Source organism: Fundulus heteroclitus, chromosome 8 (assembly GCF_011125445.2).
Source record: "Fundulus heteroclitus isolate FHET01 chromosome 8, MU-UCD_Fhet_4.1, whole genome shotgun sequence".
NCBI lineage: Eukaryota > Metazoa > Chordata > Actinopteri > Cyprinodontiformes > Fundulidae > Fundulus > Fundulus heteroclitus.
In genome coordinates, this window is record NC_046368.1 from 3,624,372 (window position 1) to 3,646,267 (window position 21,896).

The following is a 21,896-nucleotide window of genomic DNA, read 5'->3' on the forward strand; positions in this document are numbered from 1 at the left end:
CTGAGGCCTTCAGGCAGCAGCGGGATTTAGAAGGGACTCTACCTAATAATTAGGTGCCTTTCCATTTTTGGAGGGTATAAGGGGGTAGCATACAGAAGCAAGCATACTCGAGTTCTGCTTGGGTTACAGCAATTTAAACTTCTTTTTTTTTAAAACCATGCATCGTTGTCCTTCCAGATCCTAGGGATCACCTGAAAAATGTAGAACATCTCCAGCATCACTTTACAAGCCGAAGAGTTGTAGGTGTTTTGAGGGATTTTACGCAACATTATCAAAAAGTGCATGACTGTACAATGAAAGCAAAATGAGACATGGTTTCCTGCATGCTCCTGTATTCGTATTTAGCTGACATTAAAGGATGGTTTTGCTATAAAGGCCTAAGTATTATTTAAGGATGGAGCCAGGAGCCCCTTAATTCCTCTTTGCAGAAGAGCTCAAACTCAGCCTGGTAGGAAGGAGCGTCTGAACATTAACGCCGCCGTCTCGTCGCAGGTTCTCATCGTATGTGGGTCCGGACTCTGAAACCATCTTATTGCACTCCTCGCTGCACGCTTTTGGTGGACGTCGTGTTGGAAGAACGCAGGTTTTCCTTCTGGGTTTGGCCCGTATTCAGCTGGGCTCATCCTTCCATCAATGAGCAGCAGGTTCCTTGTTCCTGCTGAGGAACATCACCCTGGCAGCATCAGGTTCCACTGCGGGGACGGTGAGGGCAGGACGATGCGCAGGGTTCCTTTTCTACATCATCTGACCACAGCGCCTTATTCCACGCACTTGGTTTGTCCAAGCATGAATTCTACAGTTTCTTTTAACAATGGCTCTCTCCTCCTCGTTCGTCCATAAAGAGTTCAAACAGCTGCCCTGTGGATTCCTCCACCAGACTCCTCGAGTCACCGTGGGCCTTAAATCCCCCACAGACCACCTGTGAGGGGGCAGCCCTCACAAGGCTTTAACTACCTCAACTAGTGATCAGGCACCTTAAAAGTTAATTCAACCTGCCTTCCTGGTCAAACGAGGTTTTTACTCCCACCTGAGCTGTGGATCTCTGCAGCTCCTCCACAGGTATCATTGCTCCCTCATCAGGTCTACAGCCTCCTGTGGGCTGATTTGTAATACTGCAGCAGCTTCCCTTGATGGACGACTAAGAACCCAACCTTTCAGGTTTCTGTTTGACTAAAGAAGATGGAGACCATGCGTGGTTCTCCTTCAGCTATGCGTGTTCCTGTGAATCCAAATAAGTCCACAGCAAACATCTTACGAAGATTTAATGTACATTTATTCTTAACACGTGGAACATATAGTATAAAGATTTCATACTGAATAAATGATATTCATTAAGCCAAAAAAGGGAAGAAAAAAAAAAAAAGGAATTTACATCAAGTCTTTAGCTACATCATCTGAGATACAAATATGCAGAATCCGCATCACTGGAAAAAATAAACAAGATTAAAACTGGTTTTCTCCATCAAGGTCGAGTTGGTCTCTGCGAGGGAGCTCGTAACCAAAGCGCCGACACTTTTAGCTAAAAAGCTCCACGCTCAGACCAGAGACCAGCTGAAACTTGACGTTTGTTTAGATGTGGCATCGGACAGCAGCTGAACAACCCTCCCGCGGGGCAGGGTGCGGGGCGGGGGCGCCGAGGCGGGGCCGCCGTCAAGCACGTCACACGCCGTACTTGATGCGGGGAGGAGGAGGGGGGGGAGAGAAAAAAACTCATCAAAGATTAAAAACCATGAAGAGCAACAGAAGCTGAGGAGAGAAGAGTAATGTACAACGTGATATTTACACTGCAGCCTGGACTGCGTCTAGCGTTGAGGACCAGTCCTATAGGTGACTTTTTAATATAAGAGGGTCGGGTCATACAATCAAGGGACAAAGAGAAGAGGTCAGGGTGTTGTAGGTTCACCATACTTTGGGGGGAAAGCCGTTTTCTCTCGACATGAACTAAAACTGTTTTTAAAAACTACAGTTTGCTGCCAAGCCAGCATATCTCAGTGTGAAACAGTATTATTACAGTATGTTTACAGTTTTTTAAGGTGTACAGTACAGAAAAAAGTCCTACAATCTACTGCACAGGCCTCCCATGACAGACGTCTGTTCACAGCCAATAATGTGGTTCCTGTGAGGCTGAGTATATAGCATCCAAAAATTACAGCAATTATACCACACCACAGTCCATGAGTCTACGTAGCCTCCCACATGAACCATTAGATCGCTTCCTCCGTGCCCTGCAGACCCCCGCCGAGGGAGAATGCCAGCATGGTGTCCCCCAAACTCACTGTAAACGAGACAGCAACTTTGGTTACAGTTTTTTGTTTTTTTTTAGGATTTTCTTTTTCTGTTTTTTTTTTTTAATGGAGTTTTTCTGTTTCATTAAAAAACAAAACAAAAAAAAAGACGAGTCCAGTCCGCAGGGCAGTGCACTCTGTCCAATGCCTGGGTCCCGATCTGCTCTTTCCACGTGAGAGCGCTCCAATCCGCTGCTACTTCATGATATTCCTTCCTTTAGTGAGGAGCAGGGGTCAAAAGACAGCAGAGTCCGAGGTGATTTTTGCATAAATTAAAAACAAAGGACAGTCGGGTTTTCGTTACTCGTTTCACTCACGCGCATACGACACAGACATACGCACACAAAAAGAGGAGGTCGGGGGGGAGGGGGGGGAACGGAAACAGGCAGAGCTGGAAGCCCCCGGCGGCTGTCATGACTGGCCAATCAGAAACAGAACGTCACAGATGACTTGGGACACCAGAGGGTTCATAAGCGGGGACACCGAGATGTCCAGCAGGCGCGACTCGTACAAAGTGAACTCTGAGTGGTTTTCCTCCACCTTGGCCAGGGCGTGCAGCGCCCGGGCCGCCCGCCGCATCATGTCCACGCTGGTAGGCTCAAAGTGGGGGCTGCCCTGCATTTGGAGCAAGGAGCTTTGGCTCTGTTGGTACTGTGTGGCTGCTAGGCTGTCCTCCAGGAAGCCCAGCAGGTTCCCCACGCTGGCCTTCTGCACAGCGATGGCCCGCGCTGCCAGGCTGTCACCCTGAGCTAAGTTGGCGAGCAACACCACCGCCATTTCCCGGCAGACGGCCACCTTGCGCTCGCCGACGAGGCGCACCAGCGAGCCGTAGAGCTTCTCCAGGCGGCTGAACGGCGGCGTTGCCAGAATGAGGTCCACGTTGTTGTCCTGGATGCTGAGCTTGCTGAGGGTCTCCAGGACCAGTCTCTGGGGTGAAAGGGAGCTGTGGGGCCCCAGCGTGGGGAAGGGGTCCAGGGCCTCCGCCGAGGGGCACACGGCCCAGTGGAGCAGGCCGTCCAGCAGGGGCAGGCATATACTCTCTGGGTAGATGGAAAGGTCCAGCTGGCCTGAGATGTTGGCCAGAGTCACCAAGCAGTTCTCCCTCAACACCTCGAGGCAGTCCCACCACCACTCGTCCCTGTCGCAGCTCACCCCCTCGTCTTCCTCCTCCTCCTTCTCGTAGGTGACCGGCGCCTGCTTGCGCTCGGGGTGCTTGTGGTGGAGCAGCACCAGGCGGCCCAGCAGCAGGAGGAGGCCCGGGTGTTTGGACATCTCCTGGTCGTTGCCGGGGACGAAGGACAGGCTGCGGATGATGTTGGAGACGCAGATGCAGCGGCGGGCCAGCGAGTCCTGCCAGTCCGACAGCGTGCTGAGCGGAGTCTCGTCCTTGCTGTGGGGCTCGTCTTCCAGGATTTTGACGTTGCGCCGACTCTGCGGGTCCGGGTTGATGCTGAACAGATACTTGCCGTTCTCCTTCTGCTCCTCGGCGCCGCCGCGGACCACTTCCATGGTGACCGAGCCGGGCCGGGCCGACAGCACGTCGTCGATGGTGGCGGTGACGGGCGCGCCGATGGGGAGGGAGGACGGGCTCTTCTCCGCGGAGGCCTTGCTGGGATCAGAGGACGGCGCCGCCTGCTGCTGCTGGACCTTGTCTTCCAAGCACAACTTGGACTTCTCCGGGTTTTCTGCCGTCGTCCCGAGCACCTTGGCCTTCTTGCGGCCTTCGGCGGCGGGCGGAGCGCGTTTCCGCTGCTTCAGGAGATCGGTCTGACTTTCGAAGTGGGTCTGGATGTGTTCAGTAGTGTCGCCACCGCCAATACTCCAGTGTATCAAGCCGCTGTCAAAACTCTGCCGCTGGCCGAGCTTGGATAAGTGGTTCAGCTGGAAGGGGTTCTTCTTACGCACCACCTTGATGGGCAGTTTATCAAACTTGCTAGCCTGCTTGGGCTTCTCCAAGTGGACGTTGGGGTCCTGAGACGACCCTGAGGTAGAGCTGCTGACTTCCTTGGTAGAAGACTCCTTTTTCTCTTCCTCGTCTTCTGAGGACTTGTCTTTCAGGGACCTTTCCTCCTCCTCCTCTTTGACCGTCACCGCTGACGAGGCATCGTGATTGGCCTTTTTGTCTTCGTTCTCCTCGTCCTCCTCCTCCTCCTCGTCTGTGTCCATGTCTTCACACTCGGGTATGGGAATTTCATCGTCAGAGACCTCCGCCGCGTTGGGATCTATCAGGGTGCGCTGACCGGGTTCTCCCACTTCGTACTCCTTCAGGATGCCGAAGATCTCGATGAGGCAGCGTCTGAAGTACTCCACTATCAGCTCCAGGAAGCCGGGTAGCTGCACAAAGCAACACAACACGTCACCAAATCGCTAACCCTCCGCTTGATTTTGCATAGCTGACGCAGGGCCCCGCCCACTTACCTGGCAAAGGTTAAAAGTAGTAATGCTGCCGTCATCATACAGTAAAATGTTAATGGTGTCCAAGGCCCAGGTGCTTTCGGCTAATAAACCTGACTTTAGGGACATCATTACTCGCCAAGCCTCAGGAGTGCCTTTGAAGAGAAACAGAATGGCCGTGAGTCCAAACCACCAGAAACGCCGGGTTTAACCAGCTTAGAATGAAACAAGTTAATTACCGATTTCTTTCATGGTGAGCCGCCTTCTGGGTTTCAGGTGGGGTTGGGTAGCCTCCACAGAGCCGGGAGGGAAGGCCACGTCTCGCCGAATCATGGGCTGCTGCACCGGTGCCTGGCCGATGTGCGACGCGGGCACCGGAGGGCCCGCTTTCTGCACTTTAATGCCAGGGTGCATGTAGGGGGACTTGCTGGGGGATGTCCTGCTTTCCATGGGCCGGGGCATGGGAGCTGGGCTTGACACCTGAGGAATGTGGTTCTGAGAGGTCTGGTACGTGGAGGGCAAGGGCCTGGTCATGGGTGGTCCAGAACTAGTGGGTCCAAAGGGCGGCTGCCTCTGGTTTACGTGGCCGGGCCACTGGCCCTCATGGTTCATACGTTGGTCTGAGGGAATCATCTCCTCTCCTGAACGGTTCATGCCGTGGTACCCGGGGGCCTGGCCCGGTACAGGGGGTCCCTGTCGGTTGGGATAATTAGGATAGCCGATCTCGTTGCGGCCCTGCCACACGGGGCCCTGGGGCGCGTCAGGGCCAGAAGGCATTGAGCTGGTCATCATCTGAGGAGGCATGTGAGACTGGGAGTTTGGCCCGGCAGATGAAGGTCCTCTATCTCTCCCAAAGGGGAAGGGGAACTGGCCCTGGGGGCCGGCTGGCCTGCGCTCTCCTCCTTGATATGTGTTATACTGGTTATACATGTCTTGCTGGCCCTGGTGCCCAGAGGACTGGGGGCCAGGCTGCTGCTGACCGCTGTAAGGAACGTTGTACATTTCCCCCTCATGGCGCTTGGCTGGAGGACCGTACCCTCCATCTACGGGACGCTTGTAGTTCTGTCAGCAGAAAACAACAAGCACCATTATTACTGCATTGCCATCTGTGAATAATCACAGCATATATGGGTAAAACAGAGCTAGAAGGATAGATTCATTAGTGATTTAACAGGAAAGTATAAATGCTAAGCTAAATGTCCTTACAGGTTGCTGCTGTGGATACATTCCTGGCTGTTGATTTGGGTATGGGCCACCAGGGGGAGCCCCTTGGCCAGCGTATTGATTTGTGTAGGAATCATGCCTGAAAACAACAATAAAAATGGGTAAAATGACATTTGGTGTTCAGTCCGTCCCTGGCCTGGGATGTTACAGAGATTAACCCTGCAGGTGTGGTAATGAATGACTGTATGGTTGTGAATGGTTCTGACCGTTGCTGTGGTGGAGGACGGCTGGGTGAGTACATCCCTGCGTCAGTACCAGAAGGCATCATGTTGGACTGAGGCGCTCCGGGCCCCATGGTGCCATCAGGGCCCATTCCTGGTTCCTGCCTGTAAAGCCCACCAACAGCCGTCATTAACTTTGTTAAATCTACTGAAATCTACTGGAGACAATCACGTCTGATGTGACATCACAGCTCATGGTGTGGTTACCTTCGGTCATATCCATATGGGTACTGCTGCCTCTGGCCCATGGGCATGTTGCTCATTGGACCCGGTGGGCCCCTGTTATACTGTTCCCCCATTCCACTGTTGGGGTTGGGTGGCATGAACTGTTCTCCAGCTTTTAAACACAAGACAAACAAGGTGTTGTTAGTTTCAGCTCCATCGCCTGCACCATGGGATGGGGTTCTGGCCCGCTTCGTCTGTCAGGGGCTTTAGTTGGTTCAGACCTAAAAACAATCCTGTTTGTTTTTAGGTCTGAACCAACCAAGATGGTTTCTACAAACTATGTTTGGTGTCGGTGGAACGTTTTCTTCTACTTTGACCACCGATTTCAAGCCTTTTCCTACAATCTACTTAAAAGTCTGACATAAGGAAATGTAGTTTTAGGAAGAGCCAACAGGCCCAGATAAGGATCAGAAGCTAAGAAAATTTAAAAAAGGGTGTAATCCAAGTGTTTTGTCAGTTTTCACAAGAGAATATCCATTATAATGGTTAAGAAGGGGTTTGTCATCAGGTACCAACCACACGTAGAGGAACAAAATGCAAGTTGGGATTCCTCCTACCTTTCCTCATGCCTCCAAACGGGTCTTTGTTAGACTCGTAGGGAGCCATGCGGCTCATCATCTCTGGACCGCCCATGCCCGGCTGGTAGCCCTGAGAGTTAGGAGTCATGGTGTTTCTTCTGGAAAACGCTGGGTCTCCGCCATCAGCAAACGGGTCCTGCAGATTCACACTACTCCTGCAGAACAACGAGAGTTGTTACGAAAGTGTTGCTGTGTTAAATCTCTTTACTTAAGACTCAGCTCTGCCTAATAAGTTTGCTATATCAGATGGCCGGGTGGACCAAAAACGTGAGCAGAACCTCAAGTTCTGTTCAATATGCCGTTCTTAAAAAACAGAGGGGTTTGAGAGGCACAAAGAAAGCAAAGCCTAAAGAATAAAAAGGTGTTGTGATCGCTGACGTGTGCTATGGGTCGGCAGCGTCTACAGAATAATGCAGCAGCAGCAGCTTCTCTCGTTACTGTAGTCGTTGCTGTAATGCTTCAGTTTCTCCACAAGGGCAAGGCCTCCTGTTCTTGTAGGGATTCTGACTAGGACGAGCCGATTTTCTGGCTCCCACATCGTACCTGACACCAGGCATCGGAGGCATCTGTGAGTGCGGGGTGGAGGCTGGGGTGGGGGGCTTCAGGTCTCCTCCTTCTGCCATTGAGCTGGTGGTGGACTGAGGAGTCTGGGGCCCTTGGAGGGACCCGGAACCAGCTGCAAGAACAAGGACAACACTGAGCACTTTGGCAGCTGTAAAAGTCTCTGAATACATCGATTTATCAGGATTTATTTTTAGTCTCTTGGCAGCAGTAAGAAAGGCGCGTCGTTTTATTTTTAAACGTTCCTGAAACTCTCTGCTTCCTCTCAGAAAGCATCCACCCATAACGCATGTCGGCCTCCAACTCGTCAGAGGGTCAGCTTCTCCATCAGGACGGACTCCCCAGCGTTCAGCGCGCTACCTCCTGACTCTGACCCGGTAGTGATCCGGGCCGTGGAGGACAGGAGGGAGAGAGCGAGTGTGTGAAGGAGTGAGTGATGGTTTGTTTGTGTTGCCAGTGTGACATCGTATCGCTCATCCTTAACTTGAGCTCAGGACTTCTCACTATTAGCACGGCAGTCTGATGACTCACAGGTTCCCATTCATTAAATCGCTGCACACACACACACACACACAGTCGGGGTCACTGGCAGGTCACATTTATTCACATTTTCTCACATCAGCCTCTTCAGTTCTCACACTGCCTCTCCGCCCCTCCCCCTCCCTCTGGGCAGGGATTTCCCTCTACTAAAGATGATGGGGAAGAGGAGGAGGGAGGGGAGGGGGGGGGGAGTCTGGTAAGGAAATAAAAAATGTAGCGCAGCAGAAACCCAGAGAATGAGACTGAACTGTGTGACTTTTGCACATATACACACACAAAACACACACAAAGCCCTGAAACCCCATTCATCATAGTCCTGATCTCCAGGGAGTCGCTCGGCTGCCGTGGCTCTGGGCCAAGCGCAGGAAGCCAGGAGACGGCGCTGATGGAGCTCTGCTATCGCCACATCACCTTAGAACCCCACGTGGTCCTCCTGCCACACCTCCTCTGTGCCCAGATCTCCCAGCTGACCCCCCCCCCCCCATTGTAACTAAAAGCCGGCAGTGACTCAGAGCCCAGCGTCTGACGGGCCTGGGGCCCAGCCAGACTGGAGCAGCACGTGGTTGCTCCTGGTGTTGTTGCTCCTGGCAGCTACAGCACACGTCCATCCAAAACAAACAGCTCCCAAGCAGCAGCGTGGCCCGTAGGAGACCGCTGCTCTTTCTAACCTGACTTGTACCTAGCACAGACGCTCTGGTGAAAATAAGCAGCGTTTACGGTCTGAGGACGTGCTGCGCCTCCAACGTCGCTCCAGACGACAGCGCTCCCTTTGTGGAGAGACACTGAGGGTAAAGTTGGACGTGCTAGGGCACAACTTTACAAGTTTTTAACAGGTTTTGGACATAAAAGTCCAAAAATCTGCTGAGACTTTGAGCGAATTCAGAATGATGCAGCATATTGCTGTGGACTGATAGGCGACTCGCCTCAAAGATAAACTGCAGTTTGCAGGTTTAACGTGAAAACGTACTCTGACAGCAGCTCTCACCTGGGCTCGGAGGCTGGATCTTGGGCTGGTTCTTCTTCGTGTCGGTGTTGAAGAAGTCCGGGGGCGGGTCCTCGCCGCGCTCGATCTTACACTCAAAGGCATATAAACACTGGATGTACTGCTTCTTGAGCGAGCTGGCGGCGCTGCTGGACGTGCCCACGTTCAGACTGGTGGCCAGCTCCCTCCACTTCTTATTCTTGTTTACCTGGTGAGCAAAGAAGGAAGGAGCAAGAACCCCCGGTCGGATTTAGAGAGACGGTGGTACAAAACCAATGTGTTTCCGCTGAAGGCGTACAAAACGGCCGGCAGACCTGGGTGAGGCCGCCGATCTCTTTGACGGACACGTAGAGGCGGAAGAGGTCGAGAGGCTTGCGGCCCACGGCGGGCAGGTTGCTCATGCCCATGGCTTTCTCCTCGGCGAAGGCCAGGTACCGGTCCACCCACATCTTCCTCTCTGGCTCTGGGCCCAGCTCGTACAGCCGGGTGATCTTCTCGTTGGTGATGGTGGAAGAGCTCGACTTCTAAAAAGGACGACAGAGGTAACCCACAGGACGGCGGACCAACCAGCAGTGAAAAAACACCGGACTAATCAGACCAGCATCTTTACCTTTTTGGACTCAGGTTTTGGAGTCCCTTCAACCTTGTTGTTGATCTTTTGGGCAGGGTTCATTTTGTCCATGCCAAACTCCGGACCCGGTGCCATCCCTTGGTGTTGGGTGGTAGAAGGGGAGAAGAACACAACGGTATAAGAGCCAGAGTTACAGTAGCAGCCCCATGGTCTGATCTGCTGCAGCAGAGTGAGCTCCACTCACCGGGGGAGTTGTTGGCCATGTTTCCTCCCACCGGGTAAGGCCCCGGCCCTCCCTGGTTCATCACACCGTGCATGCTGTTCATGCCCGGCCCGTACGGAGGCCCTGATCCCATCATACCCTGCGACATGTTAGGGTAGCCTGGGGGTCTACAGGAAATGTAGATTTTGTTTTTAGAGGAGAACGTTCAGTAAATTAGGACTTGCCTGAGAAAAGTAAAAACTGAAAACGAGACTTCAGACTGGTATTCTCAGCTAATGTCGTTCTCCTCGTTACTTTCACAGGCTTCAGCTTATTTTACAGGAAAGGTCGATTCACTGCGGTACATGTCCCCTGACTGCGTCCTTGCTGTAAATGATGGTAAATTCATTGATATTAGCTGACCACAGCCTCTCTTCACATTTCTGCCTTTTTTTCTTGTCCTGATCGTTTGGATTTATCGCCGTCGGCTCTGCAGCACGCTCGGCACCAAACTACCCACCAGACTAGGTTGCATGTAGAAAGAGGCAATCATTTTTCATGGTCACACAAACAGGCTCAACGCACGCTCAGCAAAAAGACCAAATTACTTCTCCAAGCGTCACACTATGACTGCGTAAAGCTGCACTGGCCTTCTTAAAAAAAATAAAAATAAAAAAAAAAAAAAAAAATGGCACCCACCTGTTGTGTATGGAGTTTGCAGGGCCATGGTGCATGGAGGGGCCCCCGTCCTTCCTGTTCATGCCTGGAGGGGGGCACATGCCGGACCCCACCTGAGGAGGCATGCTTCCCATGTTGGGGCCCATAGCGGGACCGAAGGGCCGAGCACCCATCTGTCCCGGTCCTATCCTGCCGGGTGGCATGCCTCCGTACGGCGCCCCGCTACCCTGACCCGGCATGGGGTTCATGGAGCCGCCCATTGCGGGGCCACTGGGGTAGTTAGTGTTAGGCATCCCCGTGTAGCCCGGCTGCCTGGGGTAGCCTGGAAGGATTACAGATCACATTGGTTCTCAAAAATAGACATTGTTCACGGCATCCCCGCCTGGTTTTAGCTAAAAAAAAAACAAAACAAGGCTATATGTTCTAATTTCTACGTGGCGACCGGGAGTGTTTCACCAGCTCGGCTCTAAATTTAAATCAGCGGCGCCTGTTCTGACAAGCCTCCCGATGAATCGGGCTTTATCTGGCCTCCGCTGCTTGCTGCTATGACTCATGGCAGAACTTCTTCAAAGCCCATAGAAACGTTTCAGACTTCAAAATGAAGTGATATCATCCCATAAATTATATCAAGTAGGAGGGAACGTCAAAGCTTTTTTAAGGGAAGTTGCCAATCAAACCAAAGGGCTACAGTCACTCTATGAGGGTGGAAAACATTCAGCAGATTCTCAGCGTTCATAAAAGCACAGAGAAATCCTGCACGCCATGGCTGAGCCGAGTCAGACCCAGGCATGGTTACTGGCAGCAGAGCATGCCAAGGTTTTGGTTCTGGCAGGTGAGTAAATAACCTTCACCCTTAGGTTTAACTTAACAGCAGTAACCTACGCAGCAAGCAATGAGTTATCGACAAGGTTTCAGTCAACTATGGAAAAGATTGAAGCACAGGATGCACAAGTATAACTAAAATTACCTCCTATGATGGGAAATCTGGAAACCTAAGTCCTATTAATGCCTAAAATTTACATTTTTAGGACCCTGTAGATTTCTTTGTCAACCTCTAAGAAACACTGTGACGTTGTGAAAAGCGGATTAGTTAAAACTCAACTCTGACCGCTGCTCTATGTTTAAATACCCATACTGTCACAATCGAGCCTCACCTTGCGGGCCATATTGGCCCCCCGGAGGGCCATAGTTTCCCATAGTATTGTTCTGGGGATATGGTCCCATTCCACTATGTATCTGGCCTCCTGAAGACTGGCGTGGGGATAAGGCAGAGCCAGGCTGTCCAGGGGACCCATACGGAGGCATCTGAGGGTTACGCATGTACACTGGAAGAGATCCAGAGGGAATGGTCACTCAGGTATGAGACAGGACACAGCCCAGAGAAATAGGTTTTAAGCAGCAGCAAGATGGTTCAGCATCAAACAGTGCATGAAACAGCTAAACCAGACTTCTTTGTGCGGTTGGCAGGAACATCAGAGACATAAGTAACAATTTACTGAAGCTAAGAATAAGTCCAAATGTATCCAGCATCCAAAGGAAGATCCTCTGAAAGCTCAGACAACCACCGATCAGACCACTTTAAAAGATTCCTTGACAGCACCATATAAATATAAGAGGCGTGGCTCAAGGCTTTTTGCACAGCAATGTAGTGACATCACAGCGTGGTTAAGAACAACCCTCAGAAAAAACAAAAACTGGCAGTGTGTCTGACTGCTACCCTCACTTGACCTGCCAAGCAGACAAACAATGGTCTCATTTAACCCTTGTGTGGTGTTCATATTATTGTTACTCAGCCAGTGTTTGTGGGTCTGGTGGACCCGTTGCATTTTGTGCTTTTTAATGCCTCACAATCAAACACTTTTATGTAAAAATACTCAACAAATGTTACTTCATCCCAATTTCAAGTTGTATAAACAAAATATTTGGTTATTTAAAACATAATAAAGCAAATTAATTATAATAAAATCATGATATGAATGGAAACAAATTCACACGTGAAGCAAGGTTTTTCCAAAACTAGTGACTTTTAGGTTTTTTGAACTCAGAAATTTAACCCATTCAGGTGCACAACACAAGCTATATGAACACAGAGTAAACCTATCAGTCAAGAACACACATCAGCCCCATGACCTTTAGCCAATGGCCTGTACAACACATGAGGGGTAGAGTTTTACTGTGTTTTGCAGACATACTTTTTGTACTTGATGCATCTATGTTTTTTTTTTCTCTCCATCTTCCAAACTTTGCATTGATTCTTCTTATTGCCAAACATTAACTGGAACAGCATCACACACTTCAGGCTCTGCAGATTCTGGTTCTGTAGGTTCTGTAGGATAGGGCAGCATTCTCCTCCGGAATCCTCCTCATTTGGCACATAGGATACCAGGGTTGTGTCACCGATGTATGCAAACTTGTAAGGTTTGACTTTAGACCCGGAAACTCCAGCAAGGATAAGAACCCTGAATTAGGCATGTAAATGGGTTTGGCCCATTTCTTTCCACCTCTCTCCAAATACAAGAATAATTTTGTGGATGGAATCTGGGATGAAAAGCTGAAAAGAAGACTTCATGTCCTGTGTGTAAGTAACTGCCACTTGCGTTGGTCCTGGTTGCATCCTTATCACATTGGTAGCCTGCGGGGTGACTCTTTTCTTGGGCGAGACCATTCAATTTCAACATTTTTGACTTCCATATTTCCTCACTTGATCCATGCTGACTGTCTTGTTCTTGTTCTTTCTTGTTCTTGGCCCTGTGGCTGGCTGCTGATGGCCTAGTCTGATTACTTGTCTTCATTTTGGAACTGGCTGATGCTCAATCTTGTCCTGCTTCAGTGTCACTGTCAGACTCTGAATTTTTAGAAATGGGATCCTCAAATTCTGAAACCTCTTTTTTTGAATACTATCCCTCAACATTATCATCAAAAACTTCTCTCTTCCAAAATCAATTACAGGGCCCTCTGCGCATAGTATCTTTTGGCCACCTTGATCGGTTGTCATAAAAAACCACACTGGCAAAGCTATATTTATACTCTATCTACTCCATTTGTAGCAGAAAGAGTGTGATAAACTAAAGATTACCACAAAACAGAGAGTCAAATGTGCCCAGACAGGAGGAGGAAAGAGTGTTGTGTACACAGAACATCAGCTTCCACATATCAATTAGCCCTGGGTCCAGTGGACCCGGACACCTTATATGTAATACAAATGTGTAGGGGGGGTGTACGGCGTGTAGTCATTAAAATCGTTTTCTGATATATGTTCTTCACACAAAATGAGCCAAGGCCAGTGAATCTGAGTTTGAAAAATTATTCGATTGTATCATTTTTCGTTCAATAAAAAATGAAAACGGGTCCCACAGACCCGAACACCACATAAGGGTTAAAGGAACGGTCCATAAATTCTTGCAATCATTCCCACATTAAAGGGGACATATCATGCTTTCAATGCCTTCATTTTCACTTTTAGATCATTCAGTTGTGGTCTACATAAAGTGGAACTGCAATGCTTTGGTATGAATTCTTTGTTATTGTCGCCCCACAGCCCCTCTTTAACCCATGTTCTGACGTTTGTCTGAGATCAACTCGTTTTGCTGCCGTCTCTTTAAATCTAAAGGAGGCATTTCACACCCTGCCCCCCTCCCCCTCCAGGTCGCAGAGCGTTCCACTCCACCATGTCCGGCCGTTTCTGTAGGATGCTGGGGGACGGTGTGATGAACACCAGGACATTTTGATGTGTAAATACTGTGACGTAGTTGTTCAAAAACACGAAATAGACAAAATTTAAAATATGACCCAAATAGAAGCTAAAGATATCTACGTAGCTCCTGGAAAGACTACATTTAACTTTTCTGCACTCCTAGAGCCTCAAAGTACACAACAAAACGTATTTAGGGCCCAAAAAAAGTGGATTTTGAATGATATGTCCCCTTTAAAGGTGGTACTAAGGAAATAGGAAACATACCGCTGTAGGAGACCACTCCATGTTAGCACAATTTAAGAAAATATACAACAACTCTATTAATGTAAGCAAAGGTCTAACTAGACTTGAAGTGAAACAGTCAAGCTTTTCAAAGCTGGATGAATACATTTTGATGAGTCTGTATGAATACAATGGATCAGACTCAAACTAGCCTCTGCTCTCTGTGCATCGCCCACAGATCCTCCCTGTGAGATCTGACTCTGAGGTAAATTATGAAGGCGGTATACAACAATCAGTCAGTAACAAGATAGTCCAACAGCAGCGGGCGCACAGATCCAAACGCCTTCAGGATTTATCACATACCAAAACTAGAAGGCGCTCCCAACCACAGCTGGTGCCAGTTTCCTTCTCTCTTTCAGATACATTTCTCTTTAATTGTTTCGGTGTCAGGGTCCCCACACATTTTCCCAGTTGATCATCAGATCGTCTCTGATGTTTGATTTCATTCAGTTCAGTTTTCTGTGTTTTTTTTCTTTTTCGGGGCAGATTTTTTTGTTGCATTTCAACCAATAATGGCTCCGAAAGAAAAGCCAGGAAATACAATCTAGCTAGTTTTTGTTGTGGTAACATTATTGTATCATTTATCGACATTTTGAGCCCATTTTGAGATGAGTTTTAACATCTCATTAAGTCGACAAATCAATATCTTAAGCTGTTCTCTTTGAATAATGACTTTTAGTTTTAGTTATCAAGACTTCAAAGCTCAAATTCTTCAGATTAAGGATAAATATGCTGATTTTAATCAAGAAATGCCGACACCGACGCTTGCAGGTTGTTCTCATTAAAAATATCCATCACACACCAATCCATCAGATTAACCCAGAGCGTCATGAAAGTGATACTGACAAAATAGGTTTAACACCAGATAATCCGTGATCAGTCCAGTTGATGGCAGAGACCCTCCAGCTTTTGGCAGATTGCAATTACGTATATTCTGGTGAAAAAATGGCTCAGAATCCTGAGCTCCTTACTTCTAGACAGCATGTTCTAGAAAAACCAAGGAGTCTGCTTTCCTAGAGCCGGACAGAGGTCCTGCTTTTAAGGCTAATTATGCTGTAATTGTAGCTCAAGGTGTTTATAGACCTTGTATCTTTTTTTTCTTGACCATTTGGACGTCCACAGACACTCACCTCTGTCCGGGCCCATGGCCGACTGGTTCATGGAAGAATGCATCATGTTGTCTGACTGGACGCTGGGCGGCCGGGGCGGCATCTGGTTGCCTGTGGGACACAGCAAGGGAACATTAGCTGCGCTGACCCTCTGGGCCGTCTTCACCGCTCACTGCCTTCTCTTTTAAAGCCAACACTTCTTTTATTACGACAAGCGCGTACCTGGCACAGCAGCCGGGGACAGCGGGCCGGTGCGAGACGGGGTCACGCTGGCGGGGGAGCCCACGGGGGACGGCGAGGGCCCGCGTATGCCGGGCAGGTGGGGCGGGGTGTGTGGGGAAAAAGGCGACTGGGCCGGGTTGCTCTGCTCGCCCTGACTGCTGGACACGCCGGAGGTGCTGACGCCGGGGCTCAAGACGGCCTCGGTACCGGTGGGCAGGTCATCGATGGAGCCGGAGAGATCCTGGGGGAACAAGAGAGTCCTTTGGCTCAGGAGGGGGTTCAGAGACAAAACTAGGTCAGATAAAAATCACTGAGCTGCATTTTAGTATCAAACCTCAGACAGAGACACGGTTTAAGCTCCAACATTTCACAGCGCTCTGCTGTCTGATTACAGAGCTGCTGGTTTATGCTGACAGGAAGCAAATATAACACCTGTGATTGGCGCTCAAACCTGGACCAACACACACACACAACTTCGCCGTTTATGGGACAGAAACTACAGGAGTGGAGGTCGCCGCCCACAGCCAGCAGAATGCAATAAAAACACAGATAAATGTCTGGGTTCTCCTCGCTAACTTGCTGCAGGAGTCTCTGCCTTCGTCAGGAGGCGTGTCTGCTGCACGCGCACACAACGCCCGTTTCCGTTAAAAAATGCTCCACACTCCTGCCGGAGCTGTGGTGATGAGCCGCGTTGGCAAAGAGAGCTCTGTCTGCGTGAGAGGAGGGGGGGCTTTTGAAGCAAGTCATCTCAGGAGGCAGCTGAAATAACTGGAGTTGGCTGCAGACTGCGCTGCCATGTGGTGTTGTTATTGAGCCTCGCCTGGCTGGGACGCAGGAACAGGGAGGCGGGCGGCAGTGATTGTGTTTGTGGGAAGGTGAGTGTTTACACACCGGCCCGTCACGTGGAGAACATGTGCTCGCTCACAAATGCAAGCTCATCTGCCAGTCACGGTGAAGGAGGGGGAAAAAAAAAATCTGAGGCAGGAAGGGAGGAGGGGGGAGAAAAAAAAGCATGCTTTGGAAAGTGGCCAAGTATTCCCATAGAAATCTCACACTCACACGCTGGCTGCAGCCCCGAAGCCGGCGGTTTTGCACTTGAAACGGCGCCCGTTGCTATTTTTGGGACGTGACCTGATGGAGGAACCCCAGAGGGAGTGACAGGAGGAGAACGCTGATTCAGAAACCAGCCTCCCTCCCTCCCTCCCCCACCGCCGCTCCAACCCAGCCTCACTTCTACGAAAGCACAAGCTCATGCTTTCCTGACCCGAACAGGGAACGTGGCTTCAATAAACGCCGGGCCAATGACGGGGCGGGATTCAAGCGCAAACCTCCCTCCAGGGTGGTGCCACCAGATCTTCATGAATGTAAAAGCGGGCCGGGCCCAGAGCGCTCCGTGTAGCAGCCGAGCTGAGCCCATTGAATCAGACAGCAGGGTTCAAACAGCGCGGCTGGGATCCTTCTGTCCTGCAGCCCGCCTCGTCAGCTGACTCCCACCCACCCCTCAGCTCCCCTGCTGCCAACCAGCACCAGCCCACCATCACAAGACCCGTCATCTGACTGAGGGCTCGGTCTGTGCTGACCGCTCTCCTCAGAGACAGCCGCCCAGCCTTAGATTAGTTATCATGATGCTACAACTTTAAATTCGAAGAAAACACCCGATACTGCGGCAACATTTTCAGAAGGAACAGGGTTATTTCTGCTTAAAAGCAAAAAAAAAACATGATTAATTAGTCGATATCATTAACTTAACTTTCCTTTATTAGTGCAGAAACAATTAGTAGGGGACAATTAAGCCCTGGTTTAGAGAGGCTTGACTCGTTGCTTCACTATTTATTAGCCAGCATGAAGTGGGCAAACGTCAATGAGGTCAGTTTATGTAGACGTTGACGATCATCCTTGAATAATTCCTATTTTTAGCATCGATTGTACAGAGACGGCGGTAATTTTGGCAACCCTGCCTCATCAGATCCAGACGCAGAGCAAAGAAGCCTGCCGTCATTTAATGGAGCTGTGACCAGAAAGAATCCATCAGTGGGAGCTCGCTCTGCAGGACTAGCCCAGCTAACTCCAACCTTTTTCACTTTTACAAACACAAACAAGTTGTGTTGGGATTTTATGCACTATAACACTTTTTTTGGTCTTTTTCCACACAAAAAAACACACCACCTACCCTGAGGTGTCAGTCGTTTATATTCAGCTACATTTATCCTGTCATCCCTAAATAACCGTTGGTTCATAGTAAACGTGTCGTTCAGGGGAAGCGCCAAACGTCGTCACATATTCCCAAACTTGCCTTTGAGGGGATTTCTCAGGCATCGGTTTTGGTTCTGCTCAACAGAACTGCCTCCACCATCATCACACACGTCACAGCGACCGGACAGATATAGGGACGTTTGTTGAATCACATTTCTACAGTTCATCTGAATGTTGTTCTACATTTACTGGACAGGTATTTGAAGCCAACATCGCTGAGCCTCGACACAAAACCTGGGCCGTCTGAGCAACTTTTACTCAGGTCAAAAGTGGACAGGGCCAGGAAAAAACAATAGGATTTCTCAATCTAAATATTCCAGACTGAGTAACTCAGCATTTAAACAGTTAACAAATCCATGGAGAAACCAGGAGCAGCCCAGGACTCCTTTCTCCTCGTTGTATGTTTGTGAAGATAATTTCAGCTCAGTTACACCTATGCTGGGCTGGACTTATTAGGCACGAGTTGCTTGAGCCATTTGATTTATGGTCCGTCCTCCTCCTCCTTAGCCCATTCCTGTTAGAACCGTCGTCAAAAGACTCGACCCAACATTCAACAAGACTTCAGAAATGACCAGCCTGATGAGTTGGTGCTATAATCGCAGCTCAAATGTTTCCTCAACAACTATCAGAACTGAATGGCTTCGGGTTAAATGGCTCAAGGTGTTACCAATTATTTCCATGTTAGCATCAAGGTTTGTTAATAAGGCAAACAGCATCCTCCCAACAACCAGTTCTAAACTGGCTGCAACTATGTAGAAGTTGGGAAAGCTGAATAAATGCCAGTAAACTACTTCTGGAAATAACATCAACAAAAGGAACAAAGATCATTTCTCGCTAGCGGTGGAAAAAAAACAACTCCCAGTGAGACACAACGAACATCCTTCCAACAACCTAAAAGAAACATACAGAAGACCTCATCAAGGTTTAAAAGAACAGGAGTCTAGAAGCAGATTTGTTTTCATCCAAAGCTTTAACTCTTCAGATTAGACCCAGAAGACGAGCAGCTGCCGGGAACTTCTCAGAGGGGACCAGAATCAGGTCGGGCTTGGTCTCTCCTGTTCAATGCAAACATTACAGTTTTATAAGAAAAATCATACATAATTCAACAGTGACACAACTAAACCTAATCCCCACAAAAAAAAAAAAAAAAAAGGTTTCTTTCCTCAATGTGAAAACAACAACGGCTACAAACAAACCCTTCTCAGAGCCTCCAGCGGCACATGCTGTATGCACGGCTTACAAAGTGAGCTCTCCTGACATTCTGTAAATATCTGACAGCTCTGATTCCTCAGCCTGGCTTGGCAGGAGGGCAGGAGCACACACACACACACACACACACACACACACACACACACACACACACACACACACACACACAGCTCCTACCTACTCCCACTCTGCAGTCATTGATTTTTCCTAACTCAATACTGCACAGCACCAGCCTGTTCTGCTGACTGCACAAGCCGGACAGTGAAAGAGAGAGAGAGAGAGAGAGAGAGAGGGAGAGAGATGGGGTGGGGGTGGGGGGGCAGGTGGCAGTCGATGCTGCTGCTGCTGAATCTCTCCTATTCAACAATCATTATTAGAAGGCAGATGATGAGGAAAACGTGGAGCAAGCATGAGCTGAGGGGTGGCTAAGTAGGACTGATTTACGTGTGTGTGTGGAGGGGGGGGTAATAACGAGCTCTGGGGAGGGTGACGGCAGCATCATCTACGGTTACTACGACGACTGATGGTGTGAGTTTAGGGTGAAGAAGTGTTTTTGTTTCAACGTGGAGGAAAAACGAGTAAGCTGTGTGGTGGAGAGGAGGAGAGAGCTGCAGGTCTCCTCTGCTGGAGCCTCTCTCTATGGCAGCCATTTTGTGCCTTTCCCAGCACTGCCTAACATGGAACTACAGGGCTGAGAACTGCTAAGCAGGATTCATCATCTCTTAGCAGCTGAGGAAAAACAAAAAGAAAGACCTGCTTGGAGTGCAGAAGACGGATTAAAAACAATAAAAGCTGTCGGTGAAATTTCCCTGCTAAAGAGTTTTGCTGCTGAATTCTGACAACAGCAGACGGTGTTCAGTGTTTCCCACTATCCCAATGTTCTCCAGCGCTGCTCTCAGTGCGCCCGCGCTGTCTCTGACTCATCTCCTCAGCTCCATTTGCAGATTACTTCACTGAATCAATCAAGCCTGAACAGAGCCATTAGTCTGCCGCGCCGGGCCTTTTTCCCCTCCTTTCTTCTTTCTAGTCCAAAGTGTGAGAAGCAGAAAGTAGGAGCAAAGAGGCGGTAATGGGACGTGTGACTGTGGCCGGCGGTGGAAGCAGGGTGGGAGCCGCTGGGGGCGTAGGGAGCGGAGGGAAGGGTCCGTCCTCAGGGGTCAGGGGTCCATCCGGGGCTCGGCTGGAAGACTTCCTGGTTTCTAGTCTTCCAGACGCTGAGCGTGAAGCTACACCTAGCAGACCTTCTCAGCCGTCTCATGCTACACAACGCATGCTATAGTTCTGTTTGGTATTCAACCCCCTTTACTCTGACCCCCCCTAAATAAAATGCTGAACAAACAGCTGCCTTCAGAAGACATCCAAACAGAGTCCGGCTGTGTGGCGGCGAACATTTGGAAGAAGGTGTTCTGGTGTTGGATGCAGAAAACGGTACCCAACGGCTCATTACCCAGGGCAACCCATCCCCACTGAGAAGCATGGTGGCGGCAGCATCATGGCATGGAGACTCTCTAAAGCTTTCACATTTTAGTTTTTTAGAGAAAAAGGACCAGAACTGAAATTTCAGGCAGTAGATGTGCAAAGAGACATACTGAAGAGCGCTGGAGTACCGACTCTGGGGTCTTAGTCCAGATGCTCCACATCACATTAAATCCCCAACAGATCAAAGTTTGTGGATATTTAACAAAAAAAAAAAAGAACAGGGTGAAAAAGTTGGAGATGTGAGTATTTCTGTGAGGCAGCACCAGCTCGCTCCCTCGCCGTGGCACACATGCCTTATTAGGGGAGGGGAAAACCTGGCTGCATCTCAAGTGCTGCCATGGTTACTGTGATCCACGTGGTTGACACATTGGAGCCAGCAGCACCCCCACCCCGCCCCGCCCGCCGCTCCGCTGCCTGTCTGCCTCTGGGAGGCCTCCCTGCGTGCCTGGCAGGGTCACGGTGCAGTCAGCGACTACAAAAGAAGAAGCCTGTCATTGTTACAGGAAACGCAGACGCACCAAAGCCCTCCTCCTCCTCCTCCTCCTCCTCCTCCGTCACCGCCTGCACTTTAATTACACACAGAGCCGCTCGGCCTGAGACACGCACACACAACCAGTGGCCAAAGACAAGCCTCTGAAACAGGCGGGATTCTTCCAGAGTCCCTGGTGTTTCTGTTTACTCGCCTCATCCCGCTCAGCAGTCACAGCCGTGAGGAAGCGGCTGATATCAGAGGAGGGTCATGGGAAGAGGCGATTCCACTCTGTGGAGCAAACGAAACTCTAAGCTCAGCGACTGAATGTGCTGATTTGACACATTGTCATCAGAGCGTGAGCGGAGCGCCTCTGCCCGCCCTGCCCAGCAGATTAAATCACAATCTAGCAGGTTTGGGCCTAAAGCTACTCTGTAGCTGCGCTATCAAATATCAGGAGCAAATATCCAGCGTTTGGATAAGAAACGTGACCTGGAGGCGCCTCGGCCGCCCCACCGGCGCTCCCACCTGACGTGCTGACGCACGAAGGACACAGAAGTTGCCCCCCCGCCGCCACTCTGGGTTTGCAGGCCTGAGCACAGCCATAAGGGGGCACTCCCACCCCACTATGAGGGAAAGAAACGGAGAAAGGAGCTGGTCCCCTGCCTCAAACAGCAGCAGCAGCAGCAGCAGCCATTACAGGCGCTCACACAGAGCA

At 49.9% G+C, this 21,896-nt stretch overlaps 1 protein-coding gene across 1 annotated transcript in view; it reads right to left on the bottom strand.

Moving 5' to 3' along the window:
* Positions 1-1,251: 1,251 nt before the first annotated feature.
* arid1ab (AT rich interactive domain 1Ab (SWI-like)) overlaps positions 1,252-21,896 on the bottom strand; it is a gene marked incomplete in the record, with an annotated part of 86,411 nt that continues 65,766 nt past the window's right edge. The window contains 16 exon segments of the mRNA XM_036139957.1: positions 1,252-4,619; positions 4,704-4,834; positions 4,919-5,741; positions 5,886-5,982; positions 6,110-6,229; positions 6,332-6,461; positions 6,907-7,082; positions 7,471-7,603; positions 9,014-9,218; positions 9,325-9,534; positions 9,621-9,718; positions 9,826-9,971; positions 10,483-10,783; positions 11,616-11,786; positions 15,568-15,657; positions 15,769-16,009. Coding sequence (XP_035995850.1) covers positions 2,697-4,619; positions 4,704-4,834; positions 4,919-5,741; positions 5,886-5,982; positions 6,110-6,229; positions 6,332-6,461; positions 6,907-7,082; positions 7,471-7,603; positions 9,014-9,218; positions 9,325-9,534; positions 9,621-9,718; positions 9,826-9,971; positions 10,483-10,783; positions 11,616-11,786; positions 15,568-15,657; positions 15,769-16,009 — 4,995 coding nt within the window.